The 20,654-nt window shown below is 41.9% G+C and overlaps 1 protein-coding gene and 1 long non-coding RNA gene across 2 annotated transcripts in view; one reads left to right on the top strand and one right to left on the bottom strand.

The window, feature by feature from the left end:
• The first annotated feature begins 970 nt into the window (after nucleotides 1-970).
• Nucleotides 971-16,095, top strand: LOC147033594 (uncharacterized). The gene is made up of 2 exons (XM_085857057.1): nucleotides 971-1,467; nucleotides 13,883-16,095. Exons 1-2 carry the CDS (start codon nucleotides 1,092-1,094, stop codon nucleotides 14,500-14,502), a joined length of 996 nt encoding a protein of 331 aa, XP_085713183.1. The 5' UTR covers nucleotides 971-1,091; the 3' UTR covers nucleotides 14,503-16,095.
• The window catches only part of LOC147033591 (uncharacterized), a 45,669-nt gene continuing 32,834 nt past the window's right edge, over nucleotides 7,820-20,654 (bottom strand). The window contains exon 4 of the long non-coding RNA XR_015051697.1: nucleotides 7,820-7,949. This is a non-coding gene — a long non-coding RNA (uncharacterized LOC147033591). The remainder of the gene's footprint in view (nucleotides 7,950-20,654) is intronic.

Genomic DNA, 20,654 nt, shown 5'->3' with positions numbered 1-20,654 from the left:
GCCAATGCAGGGGCAGATGTCAGGCTTAGGTAAGGGGGGATTTACATTTTTGGCTTTGAGGCAAGGTGGGTGGGTGGGAATATACCCATGCGGGTGGGTTGAGGGGGGGAGGGATGGTTGATGGAAGGAGGGGTTGAGTGAGGGGTACTCAGCAGCTGAAGGGGGGGGGGCGTTGCAACCCCCCACAACCCCCCTCGAGATCCGCCACTGCAATGACACCACCTCATCTCTGCGTCGCTGGCGTTTGGTTCCGCATCGAACTTCTCCGGTTTGAAGATCTTGTCCATGGTCGATTGAAGCAATCGAAGGAATCAAGCGAATTAAATTGAAATGAATGAGAGAGAGAGAGAGAGAAAGGCCTTCGGTTTGAATTCGGCTTCAATTCGCTTGATTGAAGCCATCTCTACAAACACAAACAAAAAGCTACATCAACAATCGATTACAGCGAAGTATAATAACAATAACCAGCAAACACACAGAGCTAGGTGCAACCTCAACTCTCACCGTTTAGGCCTCAGTGGACTACTCCAGTAAACGACAAGGCCCGAGGTACCGACCTTTCGTCAGAGAAGTTTGTCAGTCATTGCTTCACAAACTTGTCACACGTCACGTGGTAAAGCTTGGTCTTCTTCTTCTTCTTCGTCGCCTACTTCTTCTTCTTCGTCGCCTACTTCTTCTTCTTCTTCTTCATCTTCTTCTTCGTCGCCTACTTCTTCTTCTTCGTCGCCTACTTCTTTTCTTCCTCTTATTCTTCTTCTTCTTCGTCGCCTACTTCTTCTTCTTCGTCGCCTACTTCTTTTCTTCTTCTTCAATTCACCACAATGACAACAAAGGTGAATCTGGAATTTTTTTATTGGCAGGACCAGGCATGTTGAATTTTAACTCCAAACGAAACACCTCCAAAAATTATTGAAAATTAAAAAAAAAACCGCCACGTTCGGTTATTCCTTTATTATTTAGAAATCAAATTTTAAAATTCTCTTATCCTGTGGATCTTTAACCCCCCCCCCCCGATAAAGTGAAACGGACCGAACACGTGCCATTTGTTGATTTATTTGTTTGAATCTCGCGGCACGTGTTCTTATCGGACAATGGCCCGGACGATTGATCGTGGTGGACCCGGTCCCGTCCCGACATGGATGGAGATCCAGGGTTTACCGGAGGAGTCTCTCCGAGCCGCCGTTACGGGTCTCGGGATCGAGATCCTCGGAGCTCTGTGTGCCCGGGCCGAGCCCCCGACCGTGAGGGTTCGACTGTGTTCTTTGTCCGCACGAAAGTTCACGTACACCATGTACGTGGAGCTCTGTCGGTACATGGAGTCGTGCCGTGCGGGTAGAAGATCGGAACGGACCGTCGTGGCCGGACGTGGGAAGACCGCAGAGGGAGGACCTGGTGGGGTCGTGCGGATCAAGGTGAAGGAGGAGGAGGGTTCCCTTGGTCCTCCAGAGGGAAGGGACCCGGAGCACGGTGAGTGGTGTCAGCATGGACGGGTCGTGATCTCAAGTTAATTTATTGTCCACGTGGTGCAACCGAGTCATGGAAAGTGAAGAGGAGAATGAGACTCGGATCAATACCTGAGAAAACAGAGACGAGTTAATAACATAACGAGGTGAGGTAAAAGTGATTGTGAGAAGGACAGGTCAAGAATATCAAACATCTTATGAAGGAGGTTTATAAGTGTAAAATGTGTAAAGTACATGTTATGAAGGTTTATTTGTGTAAAATGTGTAAAGTACATGTTATGAAGGAGGTTTATTTGTGTAAAATGTGTGAAGTACATGTTATGAAGGAGGTTTATAAGTGTAAAATGTGTAAAGTACATGTTATGAAGGAGGTTTATAAGTGTAAAATGTGTAAAGTACATGTTATGAAGGAGGTTTATTTGTGTAAAATGTGTAAAGTACATGTTATGAAGGAGGTTTATAAGTGTGAAATGTGTAAAGTACATGTTATGAAGGAGGTTTATTTGTGTGAAATGTGTAAAGTACATGTTATGAAGGAGGTTTATTTGTGTAAAATGTGTGAAGTACATGTTATGAAGGAGGTTTATAAGTGTGAAATGTGTAAAGTACATGTTATGAAGGAGGTTTATAAGTGTAAAATGTGTAAAGTACATGTTATGAAGGAGGTTTATATGTGTAAAATGTGTAAAGTACATGTTATGAAGGAGGTTTATAAGTGTGAAATGTGTAAAGTACATGTTATGAAGGAGGTTTATTTGTGTAAAATGTGTAAAGTACATGTTATGAAGGAGGTTTATTTGTGTAAAATGTGTGAAGTACATGTTATGAAGGAGGTTTATAAGTGTGAAATGTGTAAAGTACATGTTATGAAGGAGGTTTATAAGTGTAAAATGTGTAAAGTACATGTTATGAAGGAGGTTTATATGTGTAAAATGTGTAAAGTACATGTTATGAAGGAGGTTTATAAGTGTGAAATGTGTAAAGTACATGTTATGAAGGAGGTTTATTTGTGTAAAATGTGTAAAGTACATGTTATGAAGGAGGTTTATTTGTGTAAAATGTGTGAAGTACATGTTATGAAGGAGGTTTATAAGTGTGAAATGTGTAAAGTACATGTTATGAAGGAGGTTTATAAGTGTAAAATGTGTAAAGTACATGTTATGAAGGAGGTTTATAAGTGTAAAATGTGAAAAGTACATGTTATGCAGGAGGTTTATAAGTGTAAAATGTGTAAAGTACATGTTATGAAGGAGGTTTATAAGTGTAAAATGTGTAAAGTACATGTTATGAAGGAGGTTTATATGTGTAAAATGTGTAAAGTACATGTTATGAAGGAGGTTTATAAGTGTGAAATGTGTAAAGTACATGTTATGAAGGAGGTTTATTTGTGTAAAATGTGTAAAGTACATGTTATGAAGGAGGTTTATAAGTGTGAAATGTGTAAAGTACATGTTATGAAGGAGGTTTATAAGTGTAAAATGTGTAAAGTACATGTTATGAAGGAGGTTTATAAGTGTAAAATGTGAAAAGTACATGTTACGCAGGAGGTTTATAAGTGTAAAATGTGTAAAGTACATGTTATGAAGGAGGTTTATAAGTGTAAAATGTGTAAAGTGCATGTTATGAAGGAGGTTTATAAGTGTAAAATGTGTAAAGTACATGTGATGAAGGAGGTTTATAAGTGTAAAATGTGTAAAGTACATGTGATGAAGGAGGTTTATAAGTGTAAAATGTGTAAAGTACATGTGATGAAGGAGGTTTGTAAGTGTAAAATGTGTAAAGTGCATGTTATGAAGGAGGTTTGTAAGTGTAAAATGTGTAAAGTGCATGTTATGAAGGAGGTTTATTAGTGTAAAATGTGTAAAGTACATGTGATGAAGGAGGTTTATAAGTGTAAAATGTGTAAAGTACATGTTATGAATGAGGTTTATTTGTGTAAAATGTGTAAAGTACATGTTATGAAGGAGGTTTATAAGTGTAAAATGTGTAAAGTGCATGTTCTGAAGGAGGTTTATTAGTGTAAAATGTGTAAAGTACATGTGATGGAGGTTTATAAGTGTAAAATGTGTAAAGTGCATGTTCTGAAGGAGGTTTATTAGTGTAAAATGTGTAAAGTACATGTGATGAAGGAGGTTTATAAGTGTAAAATGTGTAAAGTGCATGTTATGAAGGAGGTTTATTAGTGTAAAATGTGTAAAGTGCATGTTATGAAGGAGGTTTATTAGTGTAAAATGTGTAAAGTGCATGTTATGAAGGAGGTTTATTAGTGTAAAATGTGTAAAGTACATGTGATGAAGGAGGTTTATAAGTGTAAAATGTGTAAAGTACATGTTATGAATGAGGTTTATTTGTGTAAAATGTGTAAAGTACATGTTATGAAGGAGGTTTATGTGTAAAATGTGTAAAGTGCATGTTATGAAGGAGGTTTACAAGTGTAAAATGTGTAAAGTACATGTTATGAAGGAGGTTTACAAGTGCGAAATGTGTAAAGTACATGTTATGAAGGAGGTTTATAAGTTTAAATGTGTAAAGTGCATGTTATGAAGGAGGTTTATAAGTGTAAAATGTGTAAAGTACATGTTATGAAGGAGGTTTATAAGTGTAAAATGTGTAAAGTACATGTTATGAAGGAGGTTTAGTTGTGTAAAGTACATGTTATGAAGGAGGTTTATAAGTGTAAAATGTGTAAAGTACATGTTATGAAGGAGGTTTATAAGTGTAAAATGTGTAAAGTACATATTATGAAGGAGGTTTATAAGTGTAAAATGTGTAAAGTGCATGTTGTGAAGGAGGTTTATAAGTGTAAAATGTGTAAAGTACATGTGATGTAGGAGGTTTATAAGTGTAAAATGTGTAAAGTACATGTGATGAAGGAGGTTTATAAGTGTAAAATGTGTAAAGTACATGTTATGAGACGTGTGGACCCATCTATGACTTGGACCCACCTAAACATGGGGATATTGGTGATGGTGATGACATTGAGATGGAAGGATGATTATATGGTTTAGTTCATCATGAACACAAGAACACTGCACGATAACCAATAGCTGAGGGTATGGGGAGGGAGGTGGAGGAGGTGCAGGGGGAGGTGGAGGAGGTGCAGGGGGAGGTGGAGGAGGTGCAGGGGAGGTGGAGGATGCGGAGGGGAGGGAGGTGGAGGAGGCAGAGTGAGAGGTGGAGGAGGCAGAGGGAGAGGTGGAGGAGGCGCAGGGAGAGTTGGAGGAGGGGCAGGGAGAGTTGGAGGAGGTGCAGGGGGAGGTGGAGGATGTGGAGGGGGGGGGAGTGGGAGGGTGAGGAAGGGCTTTTAGAGGAGTTCCAGGTCGGATCGGAGTGCAGGAAGTCGGGAAACAACCAGAATACTGGAATGGCACTTGGTGGAGAGCATTCCTCCGACAAGCTGATTTGTTTATGTTTTGTATCCCACTAATAGGTTGGATCTGGAGTCGGACCTCAACCAAAATCGAATCGGCTTGTTATTACCACCAAAACAACGAATCCACTAAATCTTTTCATCATCCATCCACAACTTTTTTTAAATATTGTGCTATGCAGGACTGTGCATCATTTTTAGCAGGATCTCTCAGTGGTGAAGAATCACTGACAAAAATTCCAGTTTCCGGATCCAGATGTTCCCCAAGATTTAATGAATTTGTCTGTATCACACACCCAACCTCTCCACCAAATTTCGTCCGAATATCCGTCCACACGTTCTTTGAGATCCTGCACACAAATAAACAAACAAACAGACAGGGGTGAAATCATACCCTCCTTCCACCTTTGGTGATGGAGGGAGTACATACAATCATTCAGATGTGTGTGTGTATATATATATATATATATATATATATATATATATATATATACATATATATATATAGATATATATATATATATATAGATATATATATATATATATATATATATATATATATATATATATATATATATATAGATATATATAGATATATATATATATATATATATATATATATATAGATATATATATAGATATATATATAGATATATATATAGATATATATAGATATATATATATAGATATATATATATATATATATATATATATATAGATATATATATATATAGATATATATATATATATAGATATATATATATATAGATATATATATAGATATATATATATATAGATATATATATATATATAGATATATATATATATAGATATATATATAGATATATATATATATATATATATATATATATATATATATATACATATATGAGCAGGGTGTAAGCACACCCCTCTTTCAAGTTCGTATGTTGTCGACAATCGTAAAGACGGCATACGAACCGTGCTTCTCCATTGTCTCGGGTTGCTCACCTGCATTTGATTTTTCATTTATTTATTTTTATTTTTATTTATTTATTTATTTACATTTTCATTTCCAGACACTTTCTGATGGTTCCATGATTTTTCTTGGTGGATAAGCTTCGATGTCCATTGGCATGCAAAATTACCATGCTTCCCCATTGTCTCAGGTCGCTCATCTGCATTTCCCATTATTTTTTGCCATTTATTTATTTTCATTTATTTTTCCCCCCATTTATTTATATTTTCATTTACGGATGCTTTCCAATGGTTCTGTGATTTTTTTTCCGGTGTAATGCATTCGATGTCTGTTAGCTCGCAAAATCTCAGCTTTCTACATCATCCGGAAAGTACCGATCTTTAATATCAGACAGACAGCACCTCTCACTTATGGAGAATGCAGTGAATCGGGGAAGAAGGAAATTCTGCCATTTTTGCTTACGTAATAAATAGATGGTACAGTGTTTTGACTGACAGGTTTTAAGAGGAAATAAATAAAAGTTAACTTTCACCATTTAAAAATAATGTGAATAAATTATTGAAATGTCAGCTGCTTTTTTGTTTCTTTCCTTTTTACCTCCACCACCAAAGGTGAAGGAGGTTATGTTTTCACCCCTTTCTGTCTGTCTGTCTGTTTGTTTGTTTGTTTGTTTGTTTGTTTACAGGATATCTCAAAAAGTTGTGCACGGATCTGGATGAAATCTCGTGGACAGGTTGGGTGTGACAAAGACGAACTGATTAGATTTTTGTGACGATCCGAATCCGGATCTGACTACTAGAATTTTTTAAGTGATTCTTCACCGTTGAGAGATAATGCCAAAAACGATGTATAGCACGATATCTCAAAAGGTTTTGGACAGATTCGGATGAAGCTTGGTGGACAGGTTGGGTGTATCGCAACGACAAATTGACTCAATTTTGGTGAAGATCCAAATCAGGATCTGGCTACGAGAACTATTGAATTTTTAAAGTGATTCTTCACCAATTAGAGCTAGGGCCAAAAACGATATATAGCATATTTCAAAAATGTATTGAGTCAGATATGTTCACTTGGATCAGGCATTGCATGGCAGAGGTATGCGCTCTACTGAGTGCCCCTCTCGCTCCCCATGAGGAGTTTAAAAATATTTTGTGGACCATTTTATCCCTCGATGACTCAAAAATTTTCATACTGATCAGATGTAGTGTTCTACATATGCAACTATGATGTCATAATGCAGGCACCTATGACATCACAAAAATATCACTCTCATTCTCCATGAGGAGTACTTGCTGTGTGCCAAGTTTCATTTTTTTCCTTGGTGCGGTTTCAGAGATACAGAGGTCCAAAGTTTTTCTGTTTTTTGTTTTTTTTTGCAATATGGTTGCCACACCACGTGACCTATGACATCATAATTATCAGTAAAACATTCTACATGAGTCGTCGCTCCTCTGATGAAAGTTTTGTGCGGACAAACAGACAAACAGACAAACGGACCCTCTCCTCCGGTGAGGGTAATAACAGCAGCTGCTGTTTCCGATTTTTATTTAAGATATGACGCAACTTTTGAAATGATGATGATGAGTTAGAATCCAGTGAACTCCTCTGAAGAGGACACAGGTGAGGGTGCTGATGAGTCATGCACGAAGGAGATGCAGGTGAGGGTTAGGGTTAACGGGTCAAGGTAGTGGGACAAGAAGAAATAATTTTTATAGGTTTTAGGGTAAACGCTGCACATAAGTAGCCATGCAGAGGGTTGTGGGTCGATGGAGGAGAGGTGGTTAGTGTGACAATTGCTTGTGGGGGATGGTGGTGAGGGATGGTTTATGCATGCATATAGCTTCTTTATGCGTGATTGGTGGGAGATGGTTTTAGAATTGTTTTTTGTGCGCCGCTGGTGAGAAATGGTTTATGCGTCCGCAAAAAATGTGAATACGTGAAGCACAGGGCCACGAATGTAGGAGTAGGTCACATTTTATGAACCACGAATATGCGGAGGCCATGAATGTCAAATACGAGAATGTTGGGGTTTCACAGTACATGTAATTTTTATTGGCAAGTCATCACATCCCACGATACTTGCCTAACGGAGTACATCAAAGCTCAGTCCTCTCCCCCACACTTTCTTGTTTTTTCATGCACGACATTCCGCAACCACCTGAGAACACAACCACAAATAGTCTCTTATGTGAACAAAATAACTATTATTTCTACCCATAGCAACATCAACACAACCACAGCACAACTTCAACCCTTCCTCATCACCCTACAAACCTGGCTCACCATCAACAGACTAAAAGTCACCCCCTCAAAAATCACCAATCACTCTTTTAACAAATTACTCCAAGGAACGTAGTGGTGCACCACGCATCACATTGAACAACTTCCCTATCTCTCACACACACACACACACACACACACACACACACACACACACACACACACACACACACACACACACACACACACACACACACACACACACACACACACACACACACACCAAACAAAAATAATAGGTGTCACTTTTAACACATCCATGTCATCTTCAGATCACATCACAAACATTAACAAGAAAAAGAGCAATCAGACATTGCAGACCCTCGCCAGGACTTGTTTTGTGTAGTTTTGTGTGGTGTATTTTGTGTGACATTTGTGTATTGGTGTGTTATGTAATAAATAAGAGACATAACCAGAACTGCCACTTTTATAACTGCTGGCAGTGATGACCGGGTACCAAGACGTCCCGCTTTGATGTTCGAACATCACGTGACCTATGATATTGGCAGGTCAATTGTCAGGTCAGTGCCAGGTGGGGAACGTTTGTGTGAAGTTTCCTCTCGTTCTGTCCAGCCGTTCTGGAGAAGAAGGTTTTTTTTTTTACTGGTTTTAGGGTAAATCCAATGACTGCCAAACCATGTGACCCATGACATCATATGTGTGAACCTTTTTTTTTTTTTGTATACCTTGGTCGAGGCTCGTATGAGAGCTAACACACAACTCACAGCAAGGAGGCATGAGACAAGAGGGGCGGGAGTGGAAGGGGCAAAACAGTGGGGAACAGACACATTAGGTGAACTGTGGAAGGGAGAGGGATGGGGATGGGACGGGGAACATGGCGAAGAGAAGATGGACATTTCAGGGACTTTCAGGAAGGAAAGTAGGAGAAATGAAGGAAGTGGGCTTGGGTGGATTATCGGGGGTAGAAAAGATCGAGGATTTGGATGGGGGAAGATAAGAGGTGGTGGTGAACAGCTGTTTTGAAAGCCTGGAGGGAAGAATGGGAAAGAATAGAGTGAGGAAGTTTATTCCAAAGGCGGGAAAAAAGAGGAATGAAAGAGTGAAGATGAGCAGTGATTCGTGATTTTGGTAGTTTTACCAGAAGGGGGTTGTTGGCGGACCTTGAGCGCCCTGTGGAAATGTGGTGGGGACAAATCGCAGAGAGAGCAGGGGGGCAAGGCTGGAGAGGAGTCGGTAGAAGACAGAAAGACCACTGACCAACCTGCGGTGATTGAGTGAGAGGCCCAAAGACTCAGCTTCATTGCGGGAGATGCCGATGATCTTAAATGCCCTGGTTTCGACAGCGTGAAGCCGAGAAAGGTGGGAGGCAGGAGCACCAGCCCAGAGGGGAGAGCAGTACTCCATCAGGCTACGGATAAAAGCTTTGTAAGTGGTCAGGAGCTCAAGAGGGCCGAGGAAGGACTTAGCACGACGGAGGATTCCCAGTCGGCGACTGGCTTTTGAGGCGAGGTTGGAAATGTGACTTTCCCAGGAAAGGTCATGGCAGATAGTGAGACCTAGAAGCTTGAAAGAAAAGACTTCTTCCAGAGGATTGTTGAGAAAGTGGATGGGGGGTTTTGTAAACGGTCCTTTCGAAGAGACATAGTGAGAGTGTGAGATTTGTCTGGATTGAAAGACATGTTCCACGTGTTGGACCAGTTTGTGATTTTATCCAGATCTGCAGTGAGTGAAGAAGCTGCTGCTTGCCGGTCTGAGGGATGACAGATGGTACGGCAGAGGGTGGAGTCGTCGGCAAAGAGAAATAGAGGATTTTCCAGAGAGTCCGAGAGATCATTGATGAAAACCAGAAAAAGAACAGGGCCCAGAACGCTACCTTGAGGAACTCCAGCCTGCACAGGAAGAGGGGATGAAAGAACTCCATTTAGGGCCACACGTTGACTGCGACAGGAGAGGAAGTCTGCGAGCCATGAGTGGAGATGGCCTTGAATACCATGGGAAGAGAGTTTGGTGAGTAGGGCAGGGTGCCAGACTGTGTCAAAAGCACGTGATATGTCCAGGGATACGGCTCGGATTTCCTGTCTGGCATTGAGGACCTCCATCCATTGATGGGAGAGCAGAAGCAGCATATCCAGGGTAGAGTGACCTGGTCTGAAACCAAATTGATGATTGGAAATCAAGCCATTGGAGAAGAGGAAGGATTTCATATCTGAGGTGATGATGGATTCCATCACCTTGCTGATGATTGGGAGAAGGCTGATTGGTCTGTAGTTATAGGGATCTGTTTTTGCACCTTTTTTATGCAGGGCAGTGGTGTTAGCAGATTTCCAAGCAGATGGCAGATGACCTTGGGCAAATGAGAGGGTGAATAGAACAGAGAGAGGGTGAGCAAGAGCAGAAGAGCAGGCTTTGAGGACATGTGGGCTGATGCCGTCTGGACCGGTTGCAGAATCTGACTCGAGGTTTGAAAGCAAGCTCTCCACCTTGTCAGGAGAAAAGGATACAGAGTCCAGGGACAGTTGGGTGCGACTGGGTAAAGTGGGTAGAGATAGTGATGGGTTTGGGACACAAGATTTAGCTGCAAACACCGAGTTTAGACATTCAGCTTTATCACGTGTGGAATCAGCAGTGCGGCCATTTGAGCCAAGGGAGGGGATGGAGGGGGAACATACACCAGAAACAGATTTGATTAAACGCCACCAGGATTTTGAGGAGGGAGAGAGGTTTGAGAGTTCAGACTTGAGATGAGAAAGATGTTGTTTTCTGGCTCTCCTGAGGGTAGATACACACTTGTTCCGAGCTTTGTGGAAAGAACTGAGATTGCCCTCAGTTGGGTTTGCTTTCCATGAGGCAAAGGCAAGTTGTTTCAGGACAACTGCCTCGCCACAAGCTTCAGTAAACCAAGGGCGGGAGGAAGGGTAGGACAACTGAACACGAGAGGGGATAAATCTGTGCATGAGGGAGAGCAAGTTTCTTTGAAAGAATTCCCAGGATGAGTTGATGTTTGAGAAAGTAGTGATAGGAGACCAGTCTGTCAGTTTGATGGCTGCTCGGAGACCCTGCCAGTCGGCTTGAGTGAAATGCCAGACTCGACGGCGGTGAGGTGGTTCTCTGATAACAGCCAGAGAGATGTCCACTTTAACAAGGACGTGGTCAGAAGAACCAATTGGAGCGAAGGAAGAGCAGCAGATATTGTCAGGGAAATTTGTCAAAATCAGATCCAGAAGAGATGGAGTACCATTGGTTGAGATCCGGGTCGGGAAGTTGACCGATTGAGTCAGTCCCAATGAGTCGCAGAAAGCTTTTGCTGAGGTGCCATGGCAGGTGAGAGAGGTATCCACACCTAGCCAACTGGCGTGATGACAATTGAAGTCACCACATAAGAGGAAGAGAGAGTTTGGATGAGAAGATAGAAGATGGTCCATGTTTTCGGATAGTGAGGTGTAGATGGAGTCATCACTGTTCGGTGGACGGTACAGTACACATATAAACATGAGGTGGGAGTGGAGGGGAAGCCGAAGCCAGAGGTATTCCTGGGGGTGTGGGGGAGTGAGAGCAGTGCATGGAGAGTGAGGAATAGAGTCTTTGATGAAGAGAGCAACACCTCCACCAGGACGAGGCTCAGGTCTGTCATACCGTAAGAGGGAGTAGCCAGGGAGAGATACTTGGGAGTCAGACACGTCTTGGGAGAGGAAAGTTTCTGTTAGGCAGATAATGTCTGGTTTGTCAGTGGCAACCTGTATGGAAAGATCTGAAAGGTTTGAGCGAAGGCCCCGGATATTTGAGGTCCACACTTTTAATGAAGAGGAAGGGGAGGAGGCTTTGGGTGCAGGAGGTGGAGGGGAGGGGGAGGGTAGGACAAGGGACGAGGGGGCAGGTAAGGAGGGTTGCTGAAGGAGTGTGGGGTATTGCAGAACAGCGAGGGGAGGGGGCCGAATGAGGAGGAGAAAAGGCTCTGTGGTGCTGGGGGAGAGGGGGGACAAGAGAGGGGGAAGAAGGCAGTTGAGGATTTGAGGAGGTGGAGTGAAGAGATGGAGGTGAGAGGGCAGTGGAGGGAGGCAGGTTGGTGGATGAGAGGGGGGCAACTTTGAGAAGGAAGAGTGAGGGGGATGAAAGGTGGGAGAAAGGTGAGGGGGGGATTTTTGAGAGAGGTGAGAGGGAGGCTTGGAGGGAGAAGAGTGGGATGGTTGCTTTGAGAGTGAGAGTGAGGGGTGAGGGGGGTGAGTTGGCACTGAAGTTGGAAAAAAAGAATGGTTGATGGAAAGTGAGCATGGATTTTGTTCCTCATGGATAGGCGGTTATGCGTGTAAAATTTCGCCTCATTCTGTTCAACCACTTCAGAGAAGATTTTTGAAGGTTTAAAACAAACAAACAATATGGCTGCCGAATCACATGACCGACGACGTCGTCAATGTTTTTTTTTTTTTTTTAATGGCATGAACAAACTTTGGTACATCATGGTTGATGAAGGTCGTGGTCAAGTTTCATCAGAATTGCATGTGTAGTTTCTGAGAAGAAATAAAATACCTATTTTTTGGAGGGGGGGGGCAACCCCCGTAGATACCCTTAGAGCCCGATATTTTAATTTTTATTTTTTAATGCCATGAACAAACTTTGGTACATACATGGTGATGAACGTTATGGTAAAATTTCATCGAAATCGTCGGTGTAGTTTCAGAGAGGAAGTTGCAAATATATACGGACGGACGGACTGATGACGCGCCATCCCATACGCTCCCCAGATCTACATTCCAGGTGGACTAAAAAGCTTGCACACCCAGGCTGAAGAAACTTATGGCAGTCACGGCACCGACTTCAGACACCACAAAGAGACAACATCATTAATATACAAACAGTACATTAGATCATTCATTGACTACTCATACTGGGACTTCAGCCTATCAAACACATCTCCACACCCAACAGACTATACAAAACAAAGCGCCTCTCATCATACAGGTTGCACACCAGCAATGCCCATCAAGCACTAACACACGGGCAAAAATGTTAAAAAAAAAAAAAAATCAAAGGCCACTTGGACATGAGAGGTGTGCAGTTCTTTGCAGCTTCAAGTGCCAACCTTTTCTACCGCTCCTCATAGTGTAGTTTAGCTAGACCCTGAATCTCTCTAATTGCTCGATCCATCCATCCATCTATTGGGACCTTGCTCTGCGCAGAGCATTGGTGCTGCCTAAGCAGTCTCCTTGGCTCTTGGGCACAATACTGGACCGGTCACCATTCTGACGCAGGATACCAGCAAGCTGGCACTCATTTTTATTTACCGACTCCGGAAGGATGACAGGCAGTCAACCCCCACCTGGTATTAATTCAACAGCCGAGTGGGATTTGAACTCAGGATCCTAGGATCCAAAGCCCACCACCCTAACCATTAAGCCAACACCAGGCATAATTGCTCGAGGTTGAACCCCATACATGGCAGCTACGGCCCTCTGCAAATGTTGCGACCAAAACCGTACACAATATTCCAGATGACGCCTCACTAAATTCCTCCGTAGTGTTAACACTACCTGTTTTTTTTATTTTATTTTATTTTATTTTAATTGATCCTCCTATGAAAACAACCATCCCGTTTACTTTACTTGTGGCTGCCTGGCACTGTGTACCACCCGTATCTACTACCATCCCCCGAGACCCTTCTGTGTGACACAATTCAAGCCTGCTTGCTTCATCACGTCATCGATATTTTCTTTGTTATTTCCCATCTCCAGGATCTTATATTTCTTTTTGTTAAACTGCATATGTCATTATTTTGCTCAATCAATGAAAGTATCTCGATTTTCCTGAAACTGATCATCCCCCCCCCTCCCCCTTCTGTTTCTTCTATCCTCTCAGCGATACATGACAATCGGATCAGGAACTTCCCCCGCAGCTCATGCTCACAGAGCTTCACCGCCGAGGCTGCTTTGAAGACGCACACGAAGAAGCACCGACCAGATTCCAGGGAAAAAGAAGACAAGTGCACTGAATATCCTTTTTGTGTCCATAATCGGAGCCATTTGGTTCGACACGCTGAAATCCCAACAAAGATGTCGGATGCCTGCACTGTGTGTGGCGGTGAAGAATTTGATCAATCATCACACTGCAATAGATGCATGTTAATTCACAACGGGGATCGACCGTACACGTGTTCTCTTTGTGGGAAGGTATTCGATCAGTCATCGCCCTATCGCATCCACATGCAACGTCACACGGGAGAGCAGCCGTACAGTTGTAAAGTTTGTCTGCAACCATTCTCGAATCGATCGACTTTAATAAGGCACTTGTGCCTTCATAGAGGGGAGAAACCTTATACCTGCAATGTTTGCGGCAAGGGCTTCAATCTGTTGCCATATCGACAGATGCACATGAATCTTCATAAGGGAGAGTATCCATACACCTGTACTAAATGTGGGAAGGTATTTGGTCATCCAGATCACTTTCAGAAACACATGAAAATCCACTCAGGGGAGTGACCATACAATTGTGAGATCTGTGCCAAGTCGTTCTCGTATTGATCGGTTTTCAGAAGACACGTGTGCGTTCACAGGAGAGAGACGAGGCTCATTGCATTCACATGAGGATCACTTGAGTGGTTAAGAAAAGGTCAGCTTGCCTGGGATGAAGCAGATGAAGAACGAGTCGTAATACAATCTCCGCCATAACACATCGAACATGTGGGATTATTAGTGTAATTTTTGAAGGACTTTTTTCAGCTTTCATTCCAAAGTGCCTTTTTGGCACGAGGGATCTGCGGAACACTTGATTGTAAGGTTCCACGTAATGTAATAGCTTCACGCAATAATCATTCGACACGTGCAACTCATGCAGCCTTTGGTTTTTAGAGGTGACACGAGGCACTCTGAGCACATTCAAAACGGTCTATCTGAAAGACAGGGAAAAAAAGCCACCCACTGATTCCATTCTTTAACAATATATTACGATGCCACGTTTGTCAGGAAATGAAAGGAATCGAATCATTGGACACCTTCAAGCATGGTATTCCATTAGCCATGTTGTGAGGCTCTACAACGTGAGGAGAGGAACTGTTTGACCTCAGAAGATATCGAGCAACTGGATCAACAAAAGATATGCCAAGAAGTCGACGTCCCAGGATAACGACTCCCGCTCAGAACTGATACATTCGCTAGACCCTTCTAAGCAATCGGTTTCAAACTGCGCAGAGTAGTGCAATCGCACTCCCTCGACCTCACAGGATAAGTGTCAACACTGTTTGAAGGAGTGTCCGTGATGCAGAGATCTGTGCTCATCATCCTGTTCAGCATCCAAGACTTGCACTGTGACGCAGGCTTGCAGTGGTCAAATCTGCACGTGAGATGGAGGACAATGGGCAACTGTTATGTTCAGTGACAAATCCAGGTTTCTCCTTGAAGGGCATGGTGGCCGTGCATGGGTCTTCAGAAGACGCAATTAGCGATATTCCCAAGTCTGTGTCCATGAAGCCACAAATTTTGGAGAAGGAAGTGTCATGATGTGGGGAAGTATTGCCGAAACCTTTCACACAAACTTCATCCATATTTAATCCCAACTTGATCACAAACTTGATCCAACAACATGGTCGAGAAATCATCTTTACGCACGGAAATAATCACTGGGCCATTCAAACGAGGAACGTTCTTGTCAATACCAATGTTAATGTCATGACACCCTAGCCTGCCACCTCGCCAGATCTTAATCCATTGACCATCTCTGCGATATCATTGATCGTCACGTTCAAACCTTGCCAAGACAGATGAGCTTGAACAGGAGCTGATTCGGGCATGGAATGCCATTCCCCAGGCTTAAATATGAATGCTCATTCGGTCAATGTAATGGTGTTGCGACGCAGTGATTGCTGCCCGATGTGGACATAACTTGTATTGAGATTAGACTTGTTTCTCCCTTTGGTAAAAGTGTCATGGACATCCACCCCCCCCCCCCACTGTATGATATAATAAAGCCATGAAGAGAAATGTAATTAATGTTGTCGTTTGTTGGGTTAAATCACAATGGTTGGGATAGCCTCAACATGGGATCATTATGTAGTTCTTTTGAAATGGTTGATTTGACCAGGATGTTTATCCTTTGATGGATTGAATAAAGCAATAGAAATGAAAGTGTATCAATACTTGTAACCTCCGCCACCGAAGGTGAAGGGTATTTTTTTTGCATTTCTACATGTTTTAAGTCATTTCCAACCCCCCCACAAAAAATTTACCCCCCCCCCCAAAAAGAGAAAAAAAAAGTTTTTTTTGCATTTCTACATGTTTTAAGTGATTTCCAACCCCCCCAAAAAAATTGTTACCCCCCCCCCCAAAAAAAAAATTGTTAGAGAAAAACAATTTTTTTGCATTTCTACATATTTTAAGTGATTTCCAACCCCCTCCCCCAAAAAAAAAATTGGTAGAGAAAAAAATATATATTTTTTGCATTTCTACATGTTTAAAGTGATTTCCAACCCCCCAAAAAATTGTTTGAGAAAAAAATTTTTTTTTTGCATTTCTACATGATTTCCACCCCCCCAAAAAAAATTTAGAGAAAAAAATTTTTTGCAACTTTTTTTTTCAACAAAATTTCGATTTTTTTTTTTTGCATTTTTACATGTTTTAAGTGATTTCCAACCCCCCCCCCCCCCCCCCCCAAAAAAAGAGAAAAATTTTGCAAATTTTTTTTCAACAAAATTTCGAATTTTTTTTTTTGCATTTTTACATGTTTTAAGTGATTTCCAACCCCCCCCCCCCCAAAAAAAAAATTTTGGAGAAAAGAACTATAACTCTCAGCACTGTTGACATCATATTTAATGAATAAGATATAAGGTTCACTTGAGTGACCCAGCAGTATTGGCGGCGGAGGTTTTGCACTCTCCTGAGTGCTCCCCTCTAGTTTATTAACTGTTATTCCTTGATTTTGATTTACAAAGGATGTGGTAACATTTTTCCACACGTTTTGACTTGGATTTTGCCAAGGAGAGGCAATGGCACAAGGGAGCCCGACCAGGGAAAGGGGCCATGGCAAGGGGAGAGTCAGAGTGGGATAAGCAATGGGAGTGGGAGATGTAGAGAGTGGGAAGCAGGAAAAAAAAAAAGATAAAAGAATATATTAATTTGCGACAAGGTTCCACGCTTTCTGAGCCCTTTAAAGGAGAGATATCAACCACCATATTTTATCATGTTCGCTAATTGCCCACAACTACACAGATAACTCTGGTGTTGGCTTAGTGGTTCGGATGGTGGCTTGGGATCCTCGGGTCCTGAGTTCAAGCCCCGTTATCCCGCTGAATTAACACCAGGGGGTTGACTCAGCCTGTCATCCTTCCGAGGTCGGTGAAATAAGTACCAGTGTAGCAGCCAAAAAAGGCTGCACCTGAAGGGAAGGGGTATCAACTGATTGATTAAATCTGGTATTGGTGTGGTGCAGGCATGATGGGCCAAATGGCCTCCTACTGCACCTTAATTCCTTGTAAATCCTTGTCAATCATGTGCTGTGTCTGTTCTGAACGAGAATTACAAAAAATATGCTAAATTCAGTAACAGAACTTCAAAGCTTATATACAATGATGATTATTAGGATGTTTTTTTGTTGAATTAAGTCCTGTCAGTGAACAAGTTCTTAGTGAAATCAAAATAAAGACCAATTACTGCACTGTTTTGCCAAGAATACATAATACATGCAATATATATATATATATATATATATATATATATATATATATATATATATATATATATATATATATATGTATATATATGTATATGTGCACACATACACACACACATACATTATGTACTGGTAAGTACTTACAAAAGTTATTTTATTTGAAGTTATAACCTTAACTTATAAACACTTGACTGATTTCCCAACTGCCCGGATCATCAGCTGGGCACCGTTCTTCATCGAGGTTTCGATCCTTTCAGCCCAGAACCTCTCCAAACGGCGGATCCACAACCCCGGTCACAGGTCCACATCAGTAGATTACTCAATTACCCAACATCAATGGACCCACAACCTCAAAGTTGTGTTCAGACAGTCAGTCAACACAGCAATGCAATATCCTTATTAAAACTTATTTAATTAATACTTTTATTTAAAGTACAGGGTGGTGCATTTATATCTGACTGTTTTATTATCCTTAGAACTTTTTTGTTTCTAAACCAAATAAAATAAAATTTCTGCATAGCATAGGCACATACTTCAAGTTTTTAAATGAATTTTGATTCTTTATTTCTTAAAAATTACATCAGACAAATTGGCCCCTTTCGAATTTGTGCATTCACAACAGCGGATCATCGTATTGTTCATTACCGCAAGCAATGTCTCTTGATCAATCGAGCAGATGGTTGGTTACAGTGATGTTTGTCTTCAATTCATCGATCGATGTTGGATGTTCCTTATAAACTTTGCCCTTCAGAAATCCCCATAGGAAGAAATCTGGTGGAGTTAAATCTGCCAAATCAGTGTTCCTCATCCATCATGATGAACTTGTTTGTGAAATTGGCGTACTCATTGCATTAAAAACCAGAGAGTTGGTGTCAAAGCCACCCAATGCTCGCCCGTTTATACATTTATCGTTTTTCAAAGACGTCTAATAATATTTTTTATAAAGCATTGCAGTGAAGTCTGATCCAAATAATTTTAAAGCAATATATGTATTTGTATATTGTTATAAGTAAAAAATAGTGTGGAAGATAAAAACATGAGAAAGGAAATAACTTGCACCAAAAACTTAAACATTTTCACGCTGACGCTCACGCTCACGCCGGGGGTATCGCTATAGCTCTCTGTTCTTCGAACAGGTGAGCTAAAAATTAAAAAAAAATAACAAATGCTCTTTGCATTTAAAGTGCTCCATCATTAAAAACGTTCAAGTATTATCTGTAAAACAAAAAAAAAAAAAAAAATTACTTATGCCAAGACTGCTTCTGGCTGGAAAGATTGCAAATGTGTCAGATATAAATGCCCCACCCTGTATTACTACATTTGAATAACTTTCATCATACATCACTTTATATGATAATATATTAAGCGATAAACATTTTACCTTGCAGACATGTCCATTACACCGCACCTCCTTCCAACCTCAGAACCTCAGAAAGACTCAAACTTTCATTAAGAACCGATTTTAACATGCTGCACTGCATATCTCAGCAACCACCAATAGATTATATTAATGCTTATTTATAATGTATTTAATAAATAATGTTTATTGTATGTTTATGCCTGGAGTTGGCTGAATGGTGAAGGTGGTGAGGGTTTTTTCTTCTTTTTTTTCATCTTTTTTGTATACCTTGTTGAGGCTCGTATGAGAGCTAACACACTACGCGCAGCAAGGGGGGGGGGCATGAGACAAGAGGGGAGGGAGTGGGAAGGACAAAACAGTGGGGAGCAGAGACATTAGGAGATCTGTGGAAGGGAGAGGGATGAGACGGGGAACATGGGGAATACAAGATGGACATTACAGGGACTTTCAGGAAGGAAAGCAGGAAATTTGAAGGAGGTGGGCTTGGGGTGGATTAACGGGGTAGAAAAGATCGAGGATTTGGATGGGGGATGATAAGAGGTGGTGGTGAACAGCTGTTTTGAAGGCCTGGAGGGAAGAATGGGATTGAATAGAGTGAGGGAGTTTATTCCAACGGTGGGGAAAAAAGAGGAATGAAAGAGTGAAGGTGAGCAGTGATTCGTGATTTTGGCAGTTTTACCAGAAGGGGGTTGTTGGCGGACCTTGAGCGCCCTGCGGAAATGTGGTGGGGACAAATCGCAGATAGAGCGGGGGGGGGCAAGGCTGGAGAGGAGACGGTAGAAGACAGAAAGACCACTGACCAGCCTGTGGTGAGAGAGTGAGAGGCCCAAAGACTCAGCTTCAACGCGGGAGATACCAATGATCCGAAACGCCTTGGTTTCCACAGCGTGAAGCTGAGAAAGGTGGCAGGAGCACCAGCCCAGAGGGGAGAGCAGTACTCCATCAGGCTGTGGACGAAAGCTTTGTAAGTGGTCAGGAGCTCAGGTAGGCTGAGGAAGGACTTTGCACGACGGAGGATTCCCAGTCGGCGACTGGCTTTGGAGGCCAGGTTTGAAATGTGGCTTTCCCAGGAAAGATCATGGCAGATCGTGAGACCCAGAAGCTTGAAATAATGGACTTCAATAGGATTGTTGAGAAAGTGGATGGGGGGGTTTCTAAACGGTCCTTTCATAGAGAGGGCTTGGGATCCAAGGATCCTCAGTTCAAATCCTGCTCAGCTGTTGAATTAATACCAGCTGGGGTTGACTCTGCCTGTCATCCTTCCGAGGTCAGCAAAATGAGTGCCAGCATGTTGGTATCCTGTGTCGGAGTGGCGACCTGTCCAGGATTGTGTCCAATAGCCAAGGCGACTGCTTCGATAGCACCAACTCTCTGCACAGAGTATGGTCCCAATGGATGGATGGATGGATTGTATATTTAACACTGATATTTGAACTTGTACTTTACGAGGCGATAACCTGGTTCCACCGAGCCGTTTTAAGGGAATTTGTTTCCAATACAGAGAATGGAATATTTCACGTAATGTAAAATGTCACTTCAGTTTCTCAACCCCTTTATTCTTCTAAAAATCCCCAATCCCAGCGTCAAGTCTTCAAGCCCCACTCCCAAACC

Source organism: Eptatretus burgeri, chromosome 2 (genome assembly GCF_056783735.1).
Source record: "Eptatretus burgeri isolate ZD-2024b chromosome 2, Ebu_testis_v1, whole genome shotgun sequence".
Taxonomy (NCBI): domain Eukaryota; kingdom Metazoa; phylum Chordata; class Myxini; order Myxiniformes; family Myxinidae; genus Eptatretus; species Eptatretus burgeri.
The sequence above is the reverse complement of the archived record's forward strand: the minus strand, read 5'-3'. Positions and strand labels throughout refer to the sequence as shown.